The sequence below is a fragment of the Rattus norvegicus genome, chromosome 8 (assembly GCF_021556685.1).
Source record: "Rattus norvegicus strain SHRSP/BbbUtx chromosome 8, alternate assembly SHRSP_T2T, whole genome shotgun sequence".
In the NCBI taxonomy this organism is placed as follows: domain Eukaryota; kingdom Metazoa; phylum Chordata; class Mammalia; order Rodentia; family Muridae; genus Rattus; species Rattus norvegicus.
The window spans coordinates 25494006-25512318 of NC_141541.1; the positions used below are offsets into that span (position 1 = coordinate 25494006).

Genomic DNA, 18313 nt, shown 5'->3' on the forward strand with positions numbered 1-18313 from the left:
CTAAGGCACAGGGGGGATTCAAGTCTGGGACTCTATCACTGAGGCACAGCCCTAGTTCCTCACTGAGGGGATCTAAGCAGGGGCTCTTACTCTCCTCCTCTCTGGTATTCAGAACCCTCTCTAAAGCATCAGGTCCCCATCCCCATTCTCTCTCACATCTTGGGTATCTAAGCAGAATCAAGTGGCCCGCAACCAAGCCACGCTTTTTAAAGCGGCTCCGCCCTCTCCCTGTCTGTCCACCTCTTTGACATTTACATTGGTTCAGCTCCCATCGTTACCCCACTTGGATGGTGTAGTCCCTTTTGTCATGCTTTCCTGATCCCCAGCCTGTGTACCCAAAAGTCAGGAGGAAACCACTAACCCTGAGTAAAGTTTCCTCCCTCCCCTGCTCAAAACCCTTCACATCCTCTCATTTGGTCACCCCTGTAGTCTCCTATCAAGTGTTTAGTGAACACTTACTGTGGGCTGCTAGACTAGTGCTGAGACTTCATAGTCAACAAAAACTCCTTTAAATGTCAAATCAAGGTTCAGCTTGCCACCAAACCTAACAACTTGTATTTAATCCCCAGAGCCCACAGGGTAGGAGGAGAGACACAACTCCCACAATGATCACTCTTACCATCTGGCGCTATAGACAAGTTGTGGCACACATACCCCATAAGATGCACACACACACACACACACACACACACACACACTCATACACCATGCACACAATGTTTAGGGATGTGATGTGGCTCCTGTCACACTCTGCTCTCACTTCCTCTTACTCTCCCTGACACCCACTTTGTTCCAATCACACTGCCTCTCTTGGTGTCTTCCCAACATTTCAAGTATATTCTTGCCTCAGGACTTTATTCTTGCTATTCCCTCTACCCATAATGCTTTTCTTCTGAATAGCTTGCCTCAATCTCTTCAGATTTTGTTCAGATGTTAACTAATCAAAGAGGCTCCTCAAGCCAAAAATAACAGGTGCATGTCATGTGGTGCCTGTGTGGAAGTCAAAAGACAACTTGCAGGAATTGGTTCCTTCCTTCTACCATGAGGTCCTGGGGCTTGAACTCGGGTCATCAAGCTTGGTGGTGAACACCGTCATTCACTGAGTCATGTAATGTCACTGGCCCTGTTGATATAACACTTCCAGTCACCTACCATAGGGTCATCAATATATTTGTTACCACCCTGCTTAGAATGTCAGTCTGCCATAGAAAAAGTACAAGGGCATGAGCACATGTCCATGTGCACGCGTGCACTGCACACTATGGTCCTGGGGATGGAACCAGGGGTCTTTGTGCATGCTAAGTAAGTGATATATTATTGAACCATATCCTCAGCTCAAAATCGGGTGAATGAGTAAAGACTTTCTCCCTCCTTCCCTAAGTCTGAAATCCTTAAACTATAGTACCCAGATCTCTTGCAGCTACATTCCTCCCTATTTAGCTCCCTCCCATCTCCTTCCTTATTTCCTTCCCACCTTCCTTGCTTTATTTTAGACAGGTTCTCATATAGCTCAGGCTAACCTTCAACTTGCTATATAGTTAATGATGATCTTGAACTTCTGATCTTCCTGCCTCTACCTCTGAGTATTGGGATTCCAATCATGTGCCATTATGCCCAGTCTTTTCAATGCAGGAGATGAAACCTGGGTCTCTGTAGAGGCAAAGCAAGCACTCTGACTGAGCCCCAGCCAGAACTGAAGCCCCTTAGTCTCTAAGAACTCTCATTTGGGTTGAGAGGAAGGTTTGACAGAGTGAGCAGTAAACAGCTTTGGAAAGCCCTCTGCTTCCCCAAGTCATGGGCCCTGTGACTCCTTTGACCACATGGACTGTGATCAGTAGCAAGCAATCTATGCCATATCATGGCATAGCTTTGGAAGCTGTGCCCCTCTTCTGGGTCCTGCTTCCATGATGGTTTAACTGGAGAGCATCCATCATTTGGGGTTCCAGGAGACCACCTGGGGCAGAACTCTCCCACCAGAGCCAGATGGAGACATCTCAGAAGCAAGAAATAAATCTGATCTGAGCTCAGTGGCTGAGCGATGGGTGCTGGTTACCATGCATTGCAGGACATCTCTAGACTGGTTTTAGGGACTTACTCCTCCTGTGAATCTGTCAAGAAAAGACATAGACTCAGGGCATCTTCAGCACCCAAAGAGCCTTCTGCTTGCTCCTTCTGAGGCCCTCCCTTTTCTTCTTGGGGGCAAAAGGTCCTCCTTGAATGCAACCCTTTCACTGATATCCCCTCTGTCCTTCCGCTCTTCAGAGAAGGAAATGGGACCAGTGAAATGACTCAGGGTAAATAACACTTGCTGTCAAGCCTGACACATGGCAGAATTTCTGCAAGCTGTTCTGTGATTTACACACACACACACACACATATACACACACACACACACACACACACGCACACGCACTGTTCACATAGACAACAAATAAATTAAAACATAATAAAACAATAAAAATAAAACACAACAGGCTGGGTGTGGCGACATATGCCTTTTGTCCCTGCACTCAGGAGGCAGAGGCAGGCAGATCTACAGAGAGGTCCAGGACAGCCAGAGCCACACACAGAAAGCCTGTCTAGAAGAACCAATAAGTAAATAAATAAATCACAACAATTTGGGTATTGCCTGAGAAATAACATCTGAGGGTGGCTGCTGGCTTGAACACACACACACACACACACACACACACACACAGGCGCACTCGAGCACATGTGCACTTGGGGAGGAAGGGGGATCAGACTAGAGCTGAACATACAAGATGCAGGAAGTTCACTCCAGGCCCTCCATGACAGCAGCCATTGGCAACAGAGGTGTCAGCTTTTAGCCTGAGTCTGGATTTATGGTCCCTAGGTGAGGAGCTGTTAGGCTCAAGGCTCCTATCTCCTGGGGATGGTTTATGGCTGGGAGCCAGCCAAAGGAAGTGGGGGGTGGGGGAGCTTCCCTCCTCTCCTTCACAGAGATAGTTTATGAGTACAAGGCTGTGTTGCTTCTGTGTGTGGGGAGGTTGGGGAGGGGGTAGGACCCACAGAAAAGCCCATCCCACATCTGGGCTCACTGTCATGTTATTGAGGCACAGCCCCCAAGTCCTGAGCCAGAACCTAGGCGCCCCCACTATGAATGCACTTACCCTCTTAGCCTCCCTCTCTGGTGTCTACCTCTTTCCCACAACCCATTATTGAGCACCTACTGTGTGTTTTCAGGTTTTCCCTCCAACCCTCGGGGTGGAAGGATGACAGGGTGGATAAAGAGAGAAATAAAGGACAGAGGGGTGGAGGGTGATGGGGAGAAGGCAATATGGCTATAAAGGTGGATGGGTGAAGAGCAGGGATCAGCCTCCGTTATCTACAACAGTTCAATGGGGGTGAGAATGATCATTCCCGGGCCGGCAAGATGGCTCAGTTGGTGAAGCCACTTGACATCATCCCTGATGATCTGAGTCCTCTCTCCAGAATCCACCTGGAGGAAGAAGAGAACTGACTTTGCCCTTTGACCTCTACAGGTGCTCTGAAGCACACACTCACCCCGTGAGCAAACACAAACTAAATAAATAGATCTTTGCTTTTGGTTTGTTTGTTTGGTTGGTTTGGTTTGGTTGGTTTTTCAAGACAGGGTTTCTCTGTGTAGCCCTGGCTGTCCTGGAACCTGCTCTGTAGACCAGGCTGGCCTCAAACTCAGAGATTCACCTGCCTCTGCCCCGGGAGGGCTGGAGTTAAAGGCTTGTGCCACTACTGCCTGGCTTAATAAATATAATTTTAAAAACAATTATTATTCTCATTTTATAAACAAATTGATTTAAAAACTTGAAAAATATATTTAATCTTTTTTTTTTTATTCTTTTTTTCGGAGCTGGGGACCGAACCCAGGGCCTTGCGCTTCCTAGGTAAGCGCTCTACCACTGAGCTAAATCCCCAGCCCCAATATATTTAATTTTAATGTGCCTTTGTGTGTATGTGAGTGTGACAATGTGTGTGCATGTACAATCATGTATGTGCAGGAGCGTTCCCATTATGGTGCACACGTGGAGCTCAGAGGACAATCTCGGTGTCTGTCCTTGTACTCTAACTTGTTCACCACTGTATACACCAGACTAGCTGGATCCCCGAGCCTCCAGGGATTCTCCAGCCTCCATCTCGCCTTAGGCGTGCTGGTATTACACACGTGCACTACTACTGTGTTCAACATCCTGGGTTCAGGGGTCTAAGTCAGCTCCCCACTTTTGCAAGGCAAATGCTGTACCCATTCAGCCATCTCCTCCGGCCCCAGAAACATTCTAAACTCTCTCTACACTGCCTGTGACAGATAGGCACTGTGCACCAGCCACTGGCTTCCGTTTGAAGGTAGAATGTAATTGCAGAGTCAGCTGCATTACAAATATCTATTGTGAGTCGGCTACATCAGGCCACAGGGGGCAGCAGTGAGCAAAACATAGACTTCCTTGTAGATATTGTTGGTTGTCTTTGTGGTGCTGGGGTTGAACATAAGGCTGAGTACCAGGCAAGCACTCTAGCTCTGAGCTCCAACACCAGCCTCTGCATGGATCTTCCAGTCTAATAGAGACACTGAACGCTCTTTACCTAAGAAGGAAATTGGTGTTCAGGAAGATTCGATGATTTTCTCCAAGGTCACGTGGTCCGTTAAGTTGCAGGGGCCAGAATTAAAATTCATATATCCAAATATAAATCGTACCACTGACAGAGCGTATGTTCTGAAAGACTCAGGGCAGGGAGGATTGTTTCAGTGCAGACACGCTTGCATAGCAGAGGTAATTGGTAGTATTGTTAAGTAAATTCAATTAAATGAATAAAGGGATGAATTAATGAGCTGAAAGATGTTGGAGGCACAGATTTGTGGATAGTAGCGTAACAGATGAATAGATGCGGGGTAATGGATGGAAAGAGGGATTGGAGGATGCACGGATGTGTGTGTATGTGTGTGTGTGTGAGAGAGAGGGCGGGAGAGAGGGAGAGAGAGAGGGAGAGAGAGAAGGATGAAGGGATGGAAAGATGGAGCATGGATGAAAGAAAAGGTTAGATGGATTGATAAAATGACATGGCCGGCTGGGTAGATGGAAGGAAAGATGGCAGGCTGGCTAGCTGATAAATGAGTAGAAGGAAAGATGGATGAAAGGGTGGACGAATGGATGAACAGAAAGATAGATGGAAAGATAGGAGAGCAGATGAATGGCTAGAAGGATGAATGGGTGAATGAGTAGTGGTGGATAGAGTGCTAGATGGATGAGTGGATGGATGGATAGACAGATGGACAGATGGATGGGTGGATGGATGGACAAAGAATGAATGGAAGGATGGACAGACATGAATGGATGGATGAATGGACAGACATGAATGGATGGATGGATGGACAGATGGACTGATGGACTGACAAAGAGTGGATGGGTGGATGGACAGATGGGGAATCTAAAGAGATCCCTGTTGTCTGCAGTTCTGTGACACAGGACTTACTACTGACTTTCTCAGTGGCAGTGGCTTGGAAGGCTGCTGCCACTCACCAGAGTTGAAGAACAAGTTGGAGGAGTCTAGATGCTATACAGACCTAAATAACTTTTATTTTTTTGTTTTTCTCTCCTTTCATTTTTCATAGGTGTGTGGATGTTTTGCCGACATGCATGGCTGTTCACCACATGCATGCCTAGTGCCTTCAAGGGTCAGAAGAAGCTACTGGTGGCCCTGGAGTTGGAATTACAGACAATTCTGAGCTACCAAATGGATGCTGGTAACTGTCTGAACTTGGTGCTCTTCATGCTAAACTCCCTCCAGCCTCCAACTCTCCCTCTTTGAGAAAGACACCTGGAACTTGTGGCTACTCCCCTGCCTCACCCTCCCAATTGCTGAGATCATAGTAGTTAGGAGTCTCCCAACTACATGACCCTTGTTGAGCACCCGTAATACCACAGTCCCCTCCCGGGCTTCACCTTCACAGCCCTAGCAGCTCATGCTGTGATGCACTATGGCAAGTCATGGGAAGACTGCAGGCTGGGCAGGGATGAGAGTACTGGGGGACACCAAGGGACCATTAGCTGCAGAGGAGTCAGGTCTGTCTGGGTTCACAAACAGCGCCCCCTCCCAGCTTGTAGAAACATACAATGAAAAGCAACACACATGTATACCAGCTAAGCATACACAAACATATGCACATATAAACACGAACATACAAAATTTCAACGTATGAACACCCAAAATCATACCTCAAGGCTGGGTTAAGTCATTTGCCACCAAGGCTGGAGGCCTGCGTTGGATCCCTGGGATCCAGACGGTGGGAGAAGAGAACTGACTCCTGCAAGCTGTCCTCTGATCTTCACATGTGCACTATGACATGCATGCATGCACACGCACACACACATGTGCAGAACACAAACAGAAATCCTAACTCAGAATTCTTACAAACCCTGCACATGTCCCCCAGATGTCAAAGGCTCTTGTGTACACAGACACTTTCACACAGCACACAGGCGCTCACACAGACTTCCACTCAGGAAAGGTAAATTTGGCTTCTGAATTCAATGACACCATCATCGTCCCCTCTGTGATAGCAACACTCAGAAGGCTCTGTCACCTGTACATGTCACATAATGAATCCACACCCATAGTCAGGGATAAACAACTGCAGACACACGTCCATCCAAAAACAATCACACAGGGACACACCCACACTGGGAAGAATACACCCGCACCCTTATGCCAGAGACACACTAAAGTTTCTCTTCACTGCCCACCCCAACCTCCCAAACCATGGGCTGTGACAGACACAACAAGATATACCTGTGACACTTGATGTCACAGACACTCACAAAAAGACACCATGTTTCACAGAACTGCAGGTTTAAGGACCTGGGCTGAAAGCTTGCTTTGTGTCAAGTGCCATATGTCCCCTGGACCCCCGAGGTGGGCCATGCCCTGGACTCAGTGAGCTGCAGTTCCCACCCCTTCATACCCTATAGCTGTTGCTTTTAGGAGCAATGTCCTTTTTTGGCCAGGAGGAGAGGGGTTATTGTGGATGCATAAAGGATTGTAACAATATGAAAGGGAAGACCAGAGGGAGTCAGATGGGTGGAATTGAGGGGTGTCCCACAAACAGACTGAAGATCAGAGGGGCTCCCATAGGGACTGGAGCAGGGCATGAGGGAAGTTTTCAATAGAAGAGCATTTCCCCCTCTCAACAGGACAGAGCCATCATGATTAATGGGACTGAATGGGCCCCTCTCCCTCCCAGGAAACTATGGGGGGGGGGTGATGATAAAACAGAAGGGAGGCTGAGGAGCTTTTGAAGGGAGGCTGAGGAGCTTTTGCCGGGGTTTGAGCCCCCCTCCCCCATTCCAAAGGTGAGGAGTTAGGGAGATCAATATTCAGTACTCCAGGAGACAAATCATGGGAAGGGAGACGCTGGTACCAGATGCAGGGGAGAGAGCCAGGCAAAAAAAGAAAAAGAAAAAAAGAAACACCAAGTCAAAAAAAAGACAAAAATAGAAGGGAGGGAGGAAAGATTCAGGGAAGGAGAGAGAGCACACAACTCAGCGACACTTAGACACAGTCAGAGTCCCACAGGCTGAAGATACATGGAGACTTTGAGATGTCCCCTAATCACTCCAATATAGCAGAACACCCTCTTGGCTCCCCCAAACCGCCCAGCTCCGCCCCACTCTGCCGGGATCTGGTTCAATTCCGCAGCCCTGCCGCCTCCGCCTGGGGTTGGAGCCAGCTTGGTACCCCGGTGACACTAGCTGGTCCCCTCAGAGAGGACTCTAGCCCAGCAAATGCAACCATCAAACCCAGAACTATGCCGGGCGCGGGGCTCCCTTGTGCCTCAGGGTCTAGCCCGGGACCCCCAAGAGACCACGTCCCCTCGAGATGACATCCCTGCCTGTACCCGGGGTTCTGTCACTTTGGGGCTGTGAGGGTCCCTTTCCCAGGATCTGCCGCGGGGTCTGTGGGCACCACGCCCCCCCAGCCGGAGTGCCCCCCAGCCGGCTGGCCACTCACGATTTTCTCTGAGGAGCCCGCGCGGGACACGGTGCTGTTGAGTCCCACGAGCGAGGGCAGCGTCTGCGACATCCAGTTAGTGACCATGGCCATGGTGCTCAGCACCGCCCCGATCTTGAGCAGCGGCACCGACATCGCGCCCCTCGCCTCATGCCCCGCACCACCACCCTAAAAGAGCAGGTGTTCCGTCCCCTTTCCTCGGCACTCAAGATGTCGCTATCCACCCCAGTGGGGTGGAGGGGTCGGGGTCCCGATGGCGAGATGACCGGGTCCAAGGGGGCGGTGGCCGGTGGGATGGGGATGGGGTGACACTGGGGACGCGCGCGGCTGCGGCTCCGCGCGCCTCGCGGGCTCAGCTTTATAAGGCGCCGGCTCGGCCACCCCCTCCCGCGCCACCGCCGGGCACTTCCAGCCGCCGTGACGTCACGGCTCCGGCCCTAGAGCCAGCGGGGCTCGCGGGGAGAATGGGGTGCACCCACCCCGCCCCCCACTTCCCCGCAGAGCCTCTGGCGGACCTTCCCCCACCTGCAGAAGTGGGGACATCCCCTGCCAGCGACACCATCGCCACCTCGCCCCCCAACCCCTGCCGCCGCGGCATCCCCGGCCCCGCCCCCCAGCCTCATTCTCCATCCTCGCTCGAGTCCCCTCTGTACCCTAGTGGTGATCCCCGGGCTCCCCTGCACACAACATCCCCTCTCCAAAACCCCTACGTGTCAGGCCGAAGAAAATTCACATCTTCTACCCAAAACTGACAGGGGGTGGAAGTCGGATGTCCCCACCCACCTGCTCGGTCGGGTGCAGTGCCCGGTCCCGAGCCCGCGACGTACAGAGAGCAGTGAGGGACGGACTTCGGTACTCTCTCGAGCTCCGAGACTCTTTTCTCCTGGCTTCCCGGGTCCCCAGATAACCCTGAAGGGGATCCCTCTGTGGATTCGGGACCAGGGAAGCCCAGGGTGGCGGGTACAGACTCTGGAATGCGGGTGACATGGGGAGTGGGAGGGTTTCCCCCTGCGCATCCGAGGGCGGCGGTGTCACTCAGGACTGTCGCGAACCCAGACAGTTCGTTTTGCAGACAAGTCCCAACGCATGGTTTGACTCACAACTTGAACTTGGGGTGGGAGGCGGGGAACTTAGACCTCCCCAGGGACCTGCACTGAGCCGGTCCCTGGTGAGTGAGGTTGGAAAGCGCGGCGGGCCGCAGGGCCGGGTGAGGAGTGCCCGTGCGGTCGCCTCTCTTCGGTTTTGCACTCACGCCCCCTCCTGGCGTCCCCGCATCACCTCCCGCCGCCGCCGCCGCCGTCGCCCTCGGCCGGCGGCCGCCGCCGTCTGGAGGCGGCGATGACTCAGGCCTTTGCCGCGCCGGCCGCTTGAGGAGCCGGAAACTCCCAACCTCGGGGTGCTGGGGGGTCCTGAACAGTCTCGATTCCGCTACAAGGCAGGTTCTGCCCCTACGTGGTCTCCAGCAATAGCTATTCCAGTCTGTCTCAGTTTTCTCATCTGTAAAGTGGTTCTGGGAACCTGATGGGTCAGGTATGCGTAAGAGGCTGGAGGTAGCCTGCCACTCAACCTCGGACCAAAGCTCAACACTGCATGATGAAGACAGACAGGGACTTGAGGAAGGGTTGGGGATGTAGCTCAGTGGTAGAGGCTTGCCTAACACCTCAGAAGCCCCGGTCTCCATCTCCACCACCATCCAAAAAGGGCGCGCGGGGGGGAGGGGGGACGGCTCAGTGGGTAAAACTGTTTACCACAAAGTTCTCTAAGATCCAGGAGAGGAAAGACGATAACGACTCCCCCAAAGTGTCCTCTCACCTCTACTTGAATGCTCTGGCCACGCAGCCACCCACCGCACATTGTTAGCACATTAAATAAGTGTAAAAAGAAATTTGATTGGCACAGGAAATAAAGGAAGGAAAGTACAAATAGATATCAGAAGGGGGTGGGTGGAGACTAAAGGAGAGAAGACTGCATGCGTGAAGAGGCCAGAGGTACACGTGGAGTGATTTCCTCCGTCCCTCTCTATTAGTTAATCGATTTTATTTAGTCTTTTCAGTAAGTTAGTTTTGAGACACAGTCTCACTGTGTAGCTCTGACCCAGACTAAAGGCATGGGCTAACACACCCACCTACACCTTTATTTTTGACAAGGTCTATCACTGAACTCAGAGCTCTCTAATTTGGCTAAGCTGGCCAGACTGGCCCCAGAGAGCCTGTCTCAGCCTCCCCCGCGATGGAGCGCAGGCACACCACATCTGACTTCCGATTTAGATATTGGGGATCTGAACTCAAACTTGAATGGCATGTATCCTACTGAATCATGTCTCCAGCCCTTAAACACGGTGACCGTGGTGACGTGGTGACCAGGGAAGGTAACTGTTAAGCTGCACCAGATGGTGAAGGAAGGAACCATTTCAGTACCAGATTTTCAAACAGTGGAGGAACAGCAGTGCAGAGGACCTGGGGCAAGCACAAGTCACTTGGACTGGAACAAGCTGTTTAACCAAGAAAGGAAGACCCCACTGTGGTTCATAACCAGATCTATCTGACACCGGATTCTAAGATCACTGGGCTGTGGTGGGCCTCCAAGATGACAGACAGGCCTTTTCAACTCCTCACACTGGGTGCTTGGAAACAGGCCTAGTTCACACAGCCAGGCTTCTGTAAGGATGGCGAGCACTTATAAGGCACGCCCCTTATCCCTCCTCCATGCCTTCCAAATTTTTCTCACTAAAGACATAGTAGCCTCCTCAGGTTGGCAAGATTGCCCAGTAGATAAGGATAAAAGCCCGAAATCCTGAGTTTGATCAACAGGACACACATGATGTTAGGAGAGAACTGACTCCCTCCAATTATTACCTAATCTCCACATGCTTGCCATAGCTCTCGTGCACGAGCACACACATGTACATGCACACATGTGCACACACACAAACACACCACACACACCACACACAACACATGTGCATGCTCTCTCTTGCACTCTCTCTCTCACACACACACACCACACACACCCTACATGTGCATGCTCATACACACACACAAACACACACACCACATACCACACACACCTCACACCACACACACACAACACACAACACATGTGCATGCACACACACACATACACCACACACACACCACACACACACACACACACACGCGCGCGCGCGCGCGCGCGCGCGCGTGCGCGTACCAGAGCTGGACTGTCTGTCTCTGTTAGTAAAGTGCTTCCCTGCATGCATGAAGTCCTGGGTTCCATACCCAGCGCTGCATGAGCCAGGTATAAACACACCTGTAATCCCAGATATAGATAGAGAGAGGCAGGAGCATCAAGAGTTCAAGACCAGCCTCAGCTACATAGTGCAGCTCTATAGTGAGTTGGAGACCCTGACTGAAAAGAGTACTAAGCATCCATGAGAGTTTGATGTCTGGTACCCCTAGATCCACCACTAGGACTGTAAAGTGTTTCCACTGCTCTGAGATGTGTAACTTTTCAGAAGGTGAGTAGGAACTTGTCAGAAAACCCAAGGGGGTTGGGGATTTAGCTCAGTGGTAGAGCGCTTGCCTAGCAAGCGCAAGGCCCTGGGTTCGGTCCCCAGCTCCGGGGGAAAAAAAAAAAAAAAAAAAAAAAGCTGGGGGCTGGGGATTTAGCTCAGTGGTAGAGCACTTGCCTAGGAAGCACAAGGCCCTGGGTTGGTCCCCAGCTCCGAAAAAAAGAACCAAAAAAAAAAAAAAAAGCTAAAGAATTTTTTGGGGGCTGGAGAGGTGGCACAGTGGTTAAGAGCACTGACTGCTCTTCCAAAGGTCCTGAGTTCAATTCCCAGCAACCACATGGTGGCTCACAACCATCTGTAACGGGATCTGATGCCCTCTTCTGTGTGTCTGAAGACAGCGACAGTGTAACTCACATAAAATAAATAAATATTAAAAAAAAAATAAGAAAACCCAAGGACCTGTCTAACCCAGAGAGTGATCAAAGGTGAGTTTGCAGAAAGACACACAGGTGACACTCACAGCAGTGGGTTTTCCAATAACGAATAAGCCAACTGTCCTGGCTAATGTGCAAACAGACAGAGACGCTGATCTAACTGACCTTTCAGCCCCACACAGGCGGGACCATCAACACCCACTCCAGCCTGCCCTGACCACACAAGCATCGTCCTAAGGAAAAGAAGCTGGAGAGAGACAACCATAGAGTTTATGATCCCATTTACATAAAATGTCCAAGGAAAGGTAAGTCCATAGAGGCAGGGAAGGTAAATTCTGGAATGAACACGGGAAAGCAGAGCAAAGCGAGGAGCATCAGCCCATCCCCCGACTGGATGGAGGCCCTGGCTCCACACTTAGGCAGGGTATGTACTGCCTGCCTGTATGAAACAGCTTTACTTGTATTTTACTCTTTGAGACAAAGTCTCATAGCCTAGGACTTGAAATCACTGTGCAACCAAGGAAGTCTGGCCCTGAACTCCTGATTGTTCTGCATCCACTCCCTGAGTTGGGGATAATAGGTCTGCACCACTACCCCTAATCTGTCCGGTGCTGTAGATGAAACCCAGGGCTTTGTGCAAGCTAGGCAAAGCACTCTACCCACTGGGTCCGTCTCCTTTTATGAGGTCTCACTGTGAAGTCTTGCCTCTCCTGGAACTGGCTACAGAGCCCTCACTGGTTTTGAACTTGCAACAATCCTTATACCTCTACATCCAAGTGCTAGGAGGAAGCCTCATGGCCGCCACAAACGTAGCATTCTTATCTTTGCTCACGGCGATGGTTCTTCTCAGTGGTCAACTTGACTACATCTAGAATTAACTAAAATTCAAGAGATCGGGCACACCTGTGAGGAATTTTTTTTCTTAATTCAGTTTTAATCCAGATCCGTTGAGGTGGGAAGATACACCTTTAATCTGGTGGCAGCCTATGTAAAGGACAGAGGAGGAGGAAGGTTTTGCTCTTTGCCTTTGCTCTTGCCAGCAAGTCCATTCCTTCACTGGCATTAGAGCTACTTCTCTGGGATTCCAGCATACTCTGAAGACCAGCTGAGACATCCAGCCTCATAGACTGAACAAATATTAGATTCTTGGACTTTCCATTGGTATATAGTCATTGTTGGACTAGCTGGACCACAGCCTGCAAGACACTCTGATAAACCTGAATAAATGAATTTATATGTACATGTATATGTGTATATATGTATATATGTATATATGTATGTATGTATATATGTATATATATTCATCCTATCAGCTCTGTTCCTCTAGAGAACTCTGACTAGTATACACACAGCAAAGAATTCTGGCTTCATCCCATAGCCTAGGCTTGTCCCTAACAGGCCCACAGAAACTAGAACTTATGGCATCTCAACCCTTCATCACCTTCCACAGTCAAGTTCTTCAAGACAACACCAAAGCCAGCTCTTATGTGTGATACATGCATGTTCAAATGTGAGTATGGATACACATGTGCACTTGTTCAAGTAGATAGGACAGGTGTCTTCCTGCATGGGTGTCCAACTTATGGTTTGTTTTGTTTTGTTGGGTTTCTAGATGGGGTTTCTCCATAGAGTCATGGCTGTCCTGGAACTTCTTTATAGACCAGGCTGGCGTCAAACTCAGAGTTCTGCCTGCCTCTGCCTCCTAAATGCTGGGATTAAAGGTGTGTGCACCACTATTACCTGGCTTTCCTGTTTTGAAAGAGGGCTCCTCATTGAATATAGAGCTCATCAATTTGCCAGAGGTTCCACAGATGCTTCCAATTCTGCATCCCATAGGATAAAGTGCACACAGTGGTCCCTCAGGCCCTCATGCTTGCATGATAAGCGCTTTATTGACTGAGCCATCTCCTCTTTGAGTCAGGGTCTCACTGTGTAGCTTTGGTAAGGATAGAACTCTCCATGTAGCGCAGTCTGCCCTTGAACTCACAGAGATTTACCTGCCTCTGCCTCCAAATACTGGAACTAAAGGCATGCAGCGATAACCCCCATTTTAAAAATGAGTCAACACGACTGGGAATGGAGCTTAGTGCTGTCCCATCATGCATTAGGCTGGACATTCAATTCCCAGAACAGCTTAGAAGCACAGAGATACTGAGAATCTTTCCCAAAGTCACCCAGCATTTGGTCACAGAGTCTATGGAGCTGATTCATTTGGACTGGTTCATAGTGGGGAAGAGTGGGAGTGGACTCCTACCTCACATTATACAAAAATCAATCCTCTGGGATCTGGGAAGACAGTGTCCATGTCAGTGGGCAAAGTGCTTGCTGTGTAAGCATGAGCATTGATCCCTAGAACCCAAAAAAAGCACTGATGTCTTACTCAGTGCAGATCCTACTAACCTGCCTGACAAGCTATGGCCACTGGTGCACTAGTGGAACGACAGTTACAGAGGTAACCAACCATCTTCTGTCGGATTTGAAGTCTACTCCCCAGAAGGGAGCTCCTGCCTGCTATGTAAACCTGGTCAGAAGCCTGTGGCCTGGGAGCTCATGGCCTCTAGAGGGCAACTTCCACTGTAGCATTGCTGAGTGGACAAGTATTTGCCTTTCTACCCATAGATCATTGCGGCTCTCCACCTTATCCACAGAAGCATCCTCTGCAGACAAATGCTGAACATATGACTGAGTTCTCAGCACTGAGGGAACATCTCAAATCTCCCGACCCAGCCCAGACACACAAGGCTCAGGGCTCATCATGGCAGAGGGGATGTAAAGACAGAGCATGGGGAGGAATACTGTGACATACTGCTCTCTGGACATGACCCGGCCATTGCATTCAGGAGCTTATTATAGGTGCAGTTACCCACACAAGACCTAAACAAGGTCAACGGGAAGCACTGATGGGTTTCTGTCGGGGGTCGGGGTGGGGACAGGAAAGAACATAAAGGTGGAAAGGAAATGTGTTGGAGCATTTCCGGGAAAGTGGGAGTGGACATGAACAAGATATGTTGCATACAAGCATGAAGTTGTCAGAGGATAAATAAAAGATAGTTTTTAAAAGAAGAGGAAAAGGCTAGGCGTGCTTACATCCCTGAGTCTTAGGGCTGAGGAGACAGGACATTCCTGCAGTTCACTAGTCAGTCAGGCTAGCCTACTGGGTAAACTCCAGGTCAGTGAGAGACTGTCGGAGGTCGACTTCCAACCTCTGCACTAACAGAGAGAGAGAAGGGGGGCGGGGGGAATCAACCAATTCTGGACAGTAAAGTTTTGGAAGAAATTACAGAAAGGTTATCTTCATTTTGTGAGTATGATGTCAGCTCTGATTGTGAACTTGGTACAGTCTAGTTCACATAGTAAGCAGATCTCAATGAGGAATTGTCTAGATTAGGCTGGCCTGTTGATGTCTGTGGGAGACTGTCTTGATTACATTAACTGGATGGGAAGACCCAGCCCACTATGGGCAGCACCATCCCTTTGAACTGCCCAAAAGTGAAGGAAGTCAGCTAAGCATTAGATTGCATTCCTCTCTCTGTGTCTCTATGAACTCAGTGCAACCAGTGCCTACAAGCTCTGGTCACCTTGACTTCTGTCCTGGACCATGGCCTGAAGCAGTGAGCAAACGCTTTCACCCCTAACTACTTTTCTTCAACAATTTGATATAAGGCAGACACTGGAAAAGTCCTATTTTTCTCAAACATTGCTGGGCCTGGATCTGTAACTTCAGCTGCTTGGGAAACTGAGGCAGAAAGTCCGAGAATGAGAACCTGCTTCAAAATAAGAAGTAAAAAGAGGGCTGGGAATTTGTGTTGTTGGGTAGAAAGCTTTCTTAGTGTGAAGCTCCGGTTTCACTCACGCGCGCGCGCACACACACACACACACACACACACACACACACACACACAGGACCAGACATTTAGTACGTGTGGAATATCTACATGCCAATAACAGGTACTTGACATTATGAACTCTCAAGGAGAACCTAGTTTGTGGCTATCAGAATATCCTGAGAAGGAAAAAGAAAAAAACAAACAAACAAACAAACAAAAAACAAGACTACACCAGGAATCCAAAGGATGTGAGATGGCTGGAGTTGGAGTCAGCCTAGTAGAAAGATTAATTTGCAAATCTGCCAGAAACTAACTTATTTATTTATTTATTTATTTATTTATTTATTTATTTATTTGATGTATGCCACAGCATGGGTATGAGGGTCAGAGGCAATCATGAAGCAAGCAGGGTTTTTCTCCCCCTTGGTTTTTGGGTTTGTTTTTTTTTGTTTTGTTTTTTTGTTTTTTGTTTTTTTGAGCCCTGGCTGTTTTGGAACTTGCTATGTAAACAAGGCTGGCCTTCAGCTCAAAGAGAAAGAGCCAGAGTTGGGGTCAATCTAACTAAGGCCAGTGGGAAAATTCCACCACAAACCTCTGAGCACAAGGACCCCTCCCTTCCAGGAAGAAAAAAAAGCTGGCTTAGTTCCTGGCACAGCTGCAAGCCAAACTGTCACACAAAGCTACCTGTGACTCTCAACTAACCCCCTCCTCAGAAAGTCCTGAAAGGTACACTGAGCCAATGTGAAAGTTGTTTCGCTCCATCAAACGCACATAGTACCTAGTTACCATTGTGTAAATTCTGCCATGCTTGTTTGAATTATGCCCCAATTGTTTGAACCCTGCCCCAATTGTTTGCAAGGTATATAATCCCCTGCTAAAATCTGCTTTGGGTCATCCTTCCCTTAAAGTGGGAGGGCCCCACATGTTGGAATGATTAAATTCCTCTTGCTTTTGCATCGATCATCACCTCTGTGAGTCTCATTTCAGGAGGTCCCAGTAGAACCTCACAACAGAGATCCACCTACTTCTGTCTCCTGAATATTGGGATCATGAGCCATTACACCCAGCCTTCCCAGAAACTTTTTCAACACTGGAAAACTTCAGCAGGATTTCCTACATAACCCAGCAACCCCACTTCTGGTCATGCATAGTCGATTGTCACAGTTCATACATTCTTTTATTTGTTTGTTTATTGATTGCCTGTTTGTTTGAGACAGGTTTTCTCTGCTTAATTGCCTAGGCTGTCCTGGAATTTGATTGTAGACCAGGCTGGCCTTGAACTCACAGAGATCTGCCTGTCTCTGCCTCTGGAGTTCTAGGATTAAAGGTGTGTGCCACCAGGCCTGGCTCTTTTATTTATTTTTATTTATGAATGTGTGTATATCTGCATATATGTATGTGCACCTGTGAATGTAATCCCCACAAAGGCCAGAAAGGTATGCCCTGGAACTGTAATAATAGGTAGCTGTGAGCTGCCCCATGTCGGTTCTGGAAACCAAACTTGGGTTCCCCAAAAGAGGAACAAAACCTTAATTGCTGAACCATGATTCCCAGACTCCGTGGGCAAATGCATCTACTCCATATGGTTTATTTATCTCCAGGGCAACTTGCAGAACTCTCTGTAGTCTCAATATTGAGTGAGACATGTGTGAGTTCCTAGCTGGGAACCAGGTTTTGCTGGGTTTTCTAATTTCATAATTCTGTACTAGAAATGATGAACTTTTGGTGTACTTAGGACCAAGTTTTGACACTTCTGTGCTTTTTTTTTTTTTTGGTTGCTCTTTTAAAACATTGTCTCACGTAGCCCCAGATAGTCTCAAAATTGCTACATAGCCAAACATGACTTTGAACTCTGATCCTTCTCCCCAGTGCTGGCATCATGGGAGTGCTCTGTAATGCCCAGTTTCTGCGGTGCTGGGGTTGGAACACAGGGCTTTGTGTGTGCTAGGCCAGCACTCGACCAAAGAGCCATCCCCACATCCAACACTGAGCTTTATTTGTTTTGATTCCGAGAAACAGGATCTTGTTATAGCCTCGAACTCATAGTGATCCTTCCTTATTAGAGTTGTTTATCTGTGTCTCTCTGTCTGTCTCTCTGTCTGTCTGTGATTGACTTATTTTATGTGTATGTGTGTTTTGCCTGGTGCTTGTGGTGGTCAGAAAAGGGCATCTGTCTCTCCAAAGCTGTAGTTACATGTGGTCTCTATTTGCCATGTAAGTACTGGTAACCAAACCTGGGTTCTATGGAAGAGCAGCCAATGCTCTTAACCGCTGAGTTAATCTCCCCTGGCCTGTGACCGCTTACTGACAACTCAATAAATTCTGAAATCCTTAACTTAGAATCCAAGGTCTTTCTAGCCAGATCACAACCATCCCCTGCATTCACCTCTAACCTCACCTCTCATCCATACCCAACCAGAGTTCCCTTTCCCAGAAGCCATGTATTTCCAGTTCATGTCGTTTTGGAAACCGATCCTCTGCATACTATGTGAGGCACTGAGCCTTGTCCCCAGCCCCTAACCCCACCCCGATTCTAGGCTGGGACTCTACAGCTGAGCCAC

At 49.0% G+C, this 18313-nt stretch overlaps 1 protein-coding gene across 2 annotated transcripts in view; it reads right to left on the minus strand.

The window, feature by feature from the left end:
- The window catches only part of Olfm2 (olfactomedin 2), a 77191-nt gene that overhangs the window by 50116 nt on the left and 8762 nt on the right, over positions 1-18313 (minus strand). The window contains exon 1 of one of the 2 annotated variants that reach the window (NM_001015017.1): positions 8002-8291. The exons of the other annotated variant lie outside the window; for it this stretch is intronic. Within the exon in view, the coding sequence (NP_001015017.1) occupies positions 8002-8136 (135 nt within the window). The 5' untranslated portion in view covers positions 8137-8291. Of the gene's footprint in view, positions 1-8001; positions 8292-18313 lie in introns of those variants that run through there. 2 annotated transcript variants of the gene reach the window in all.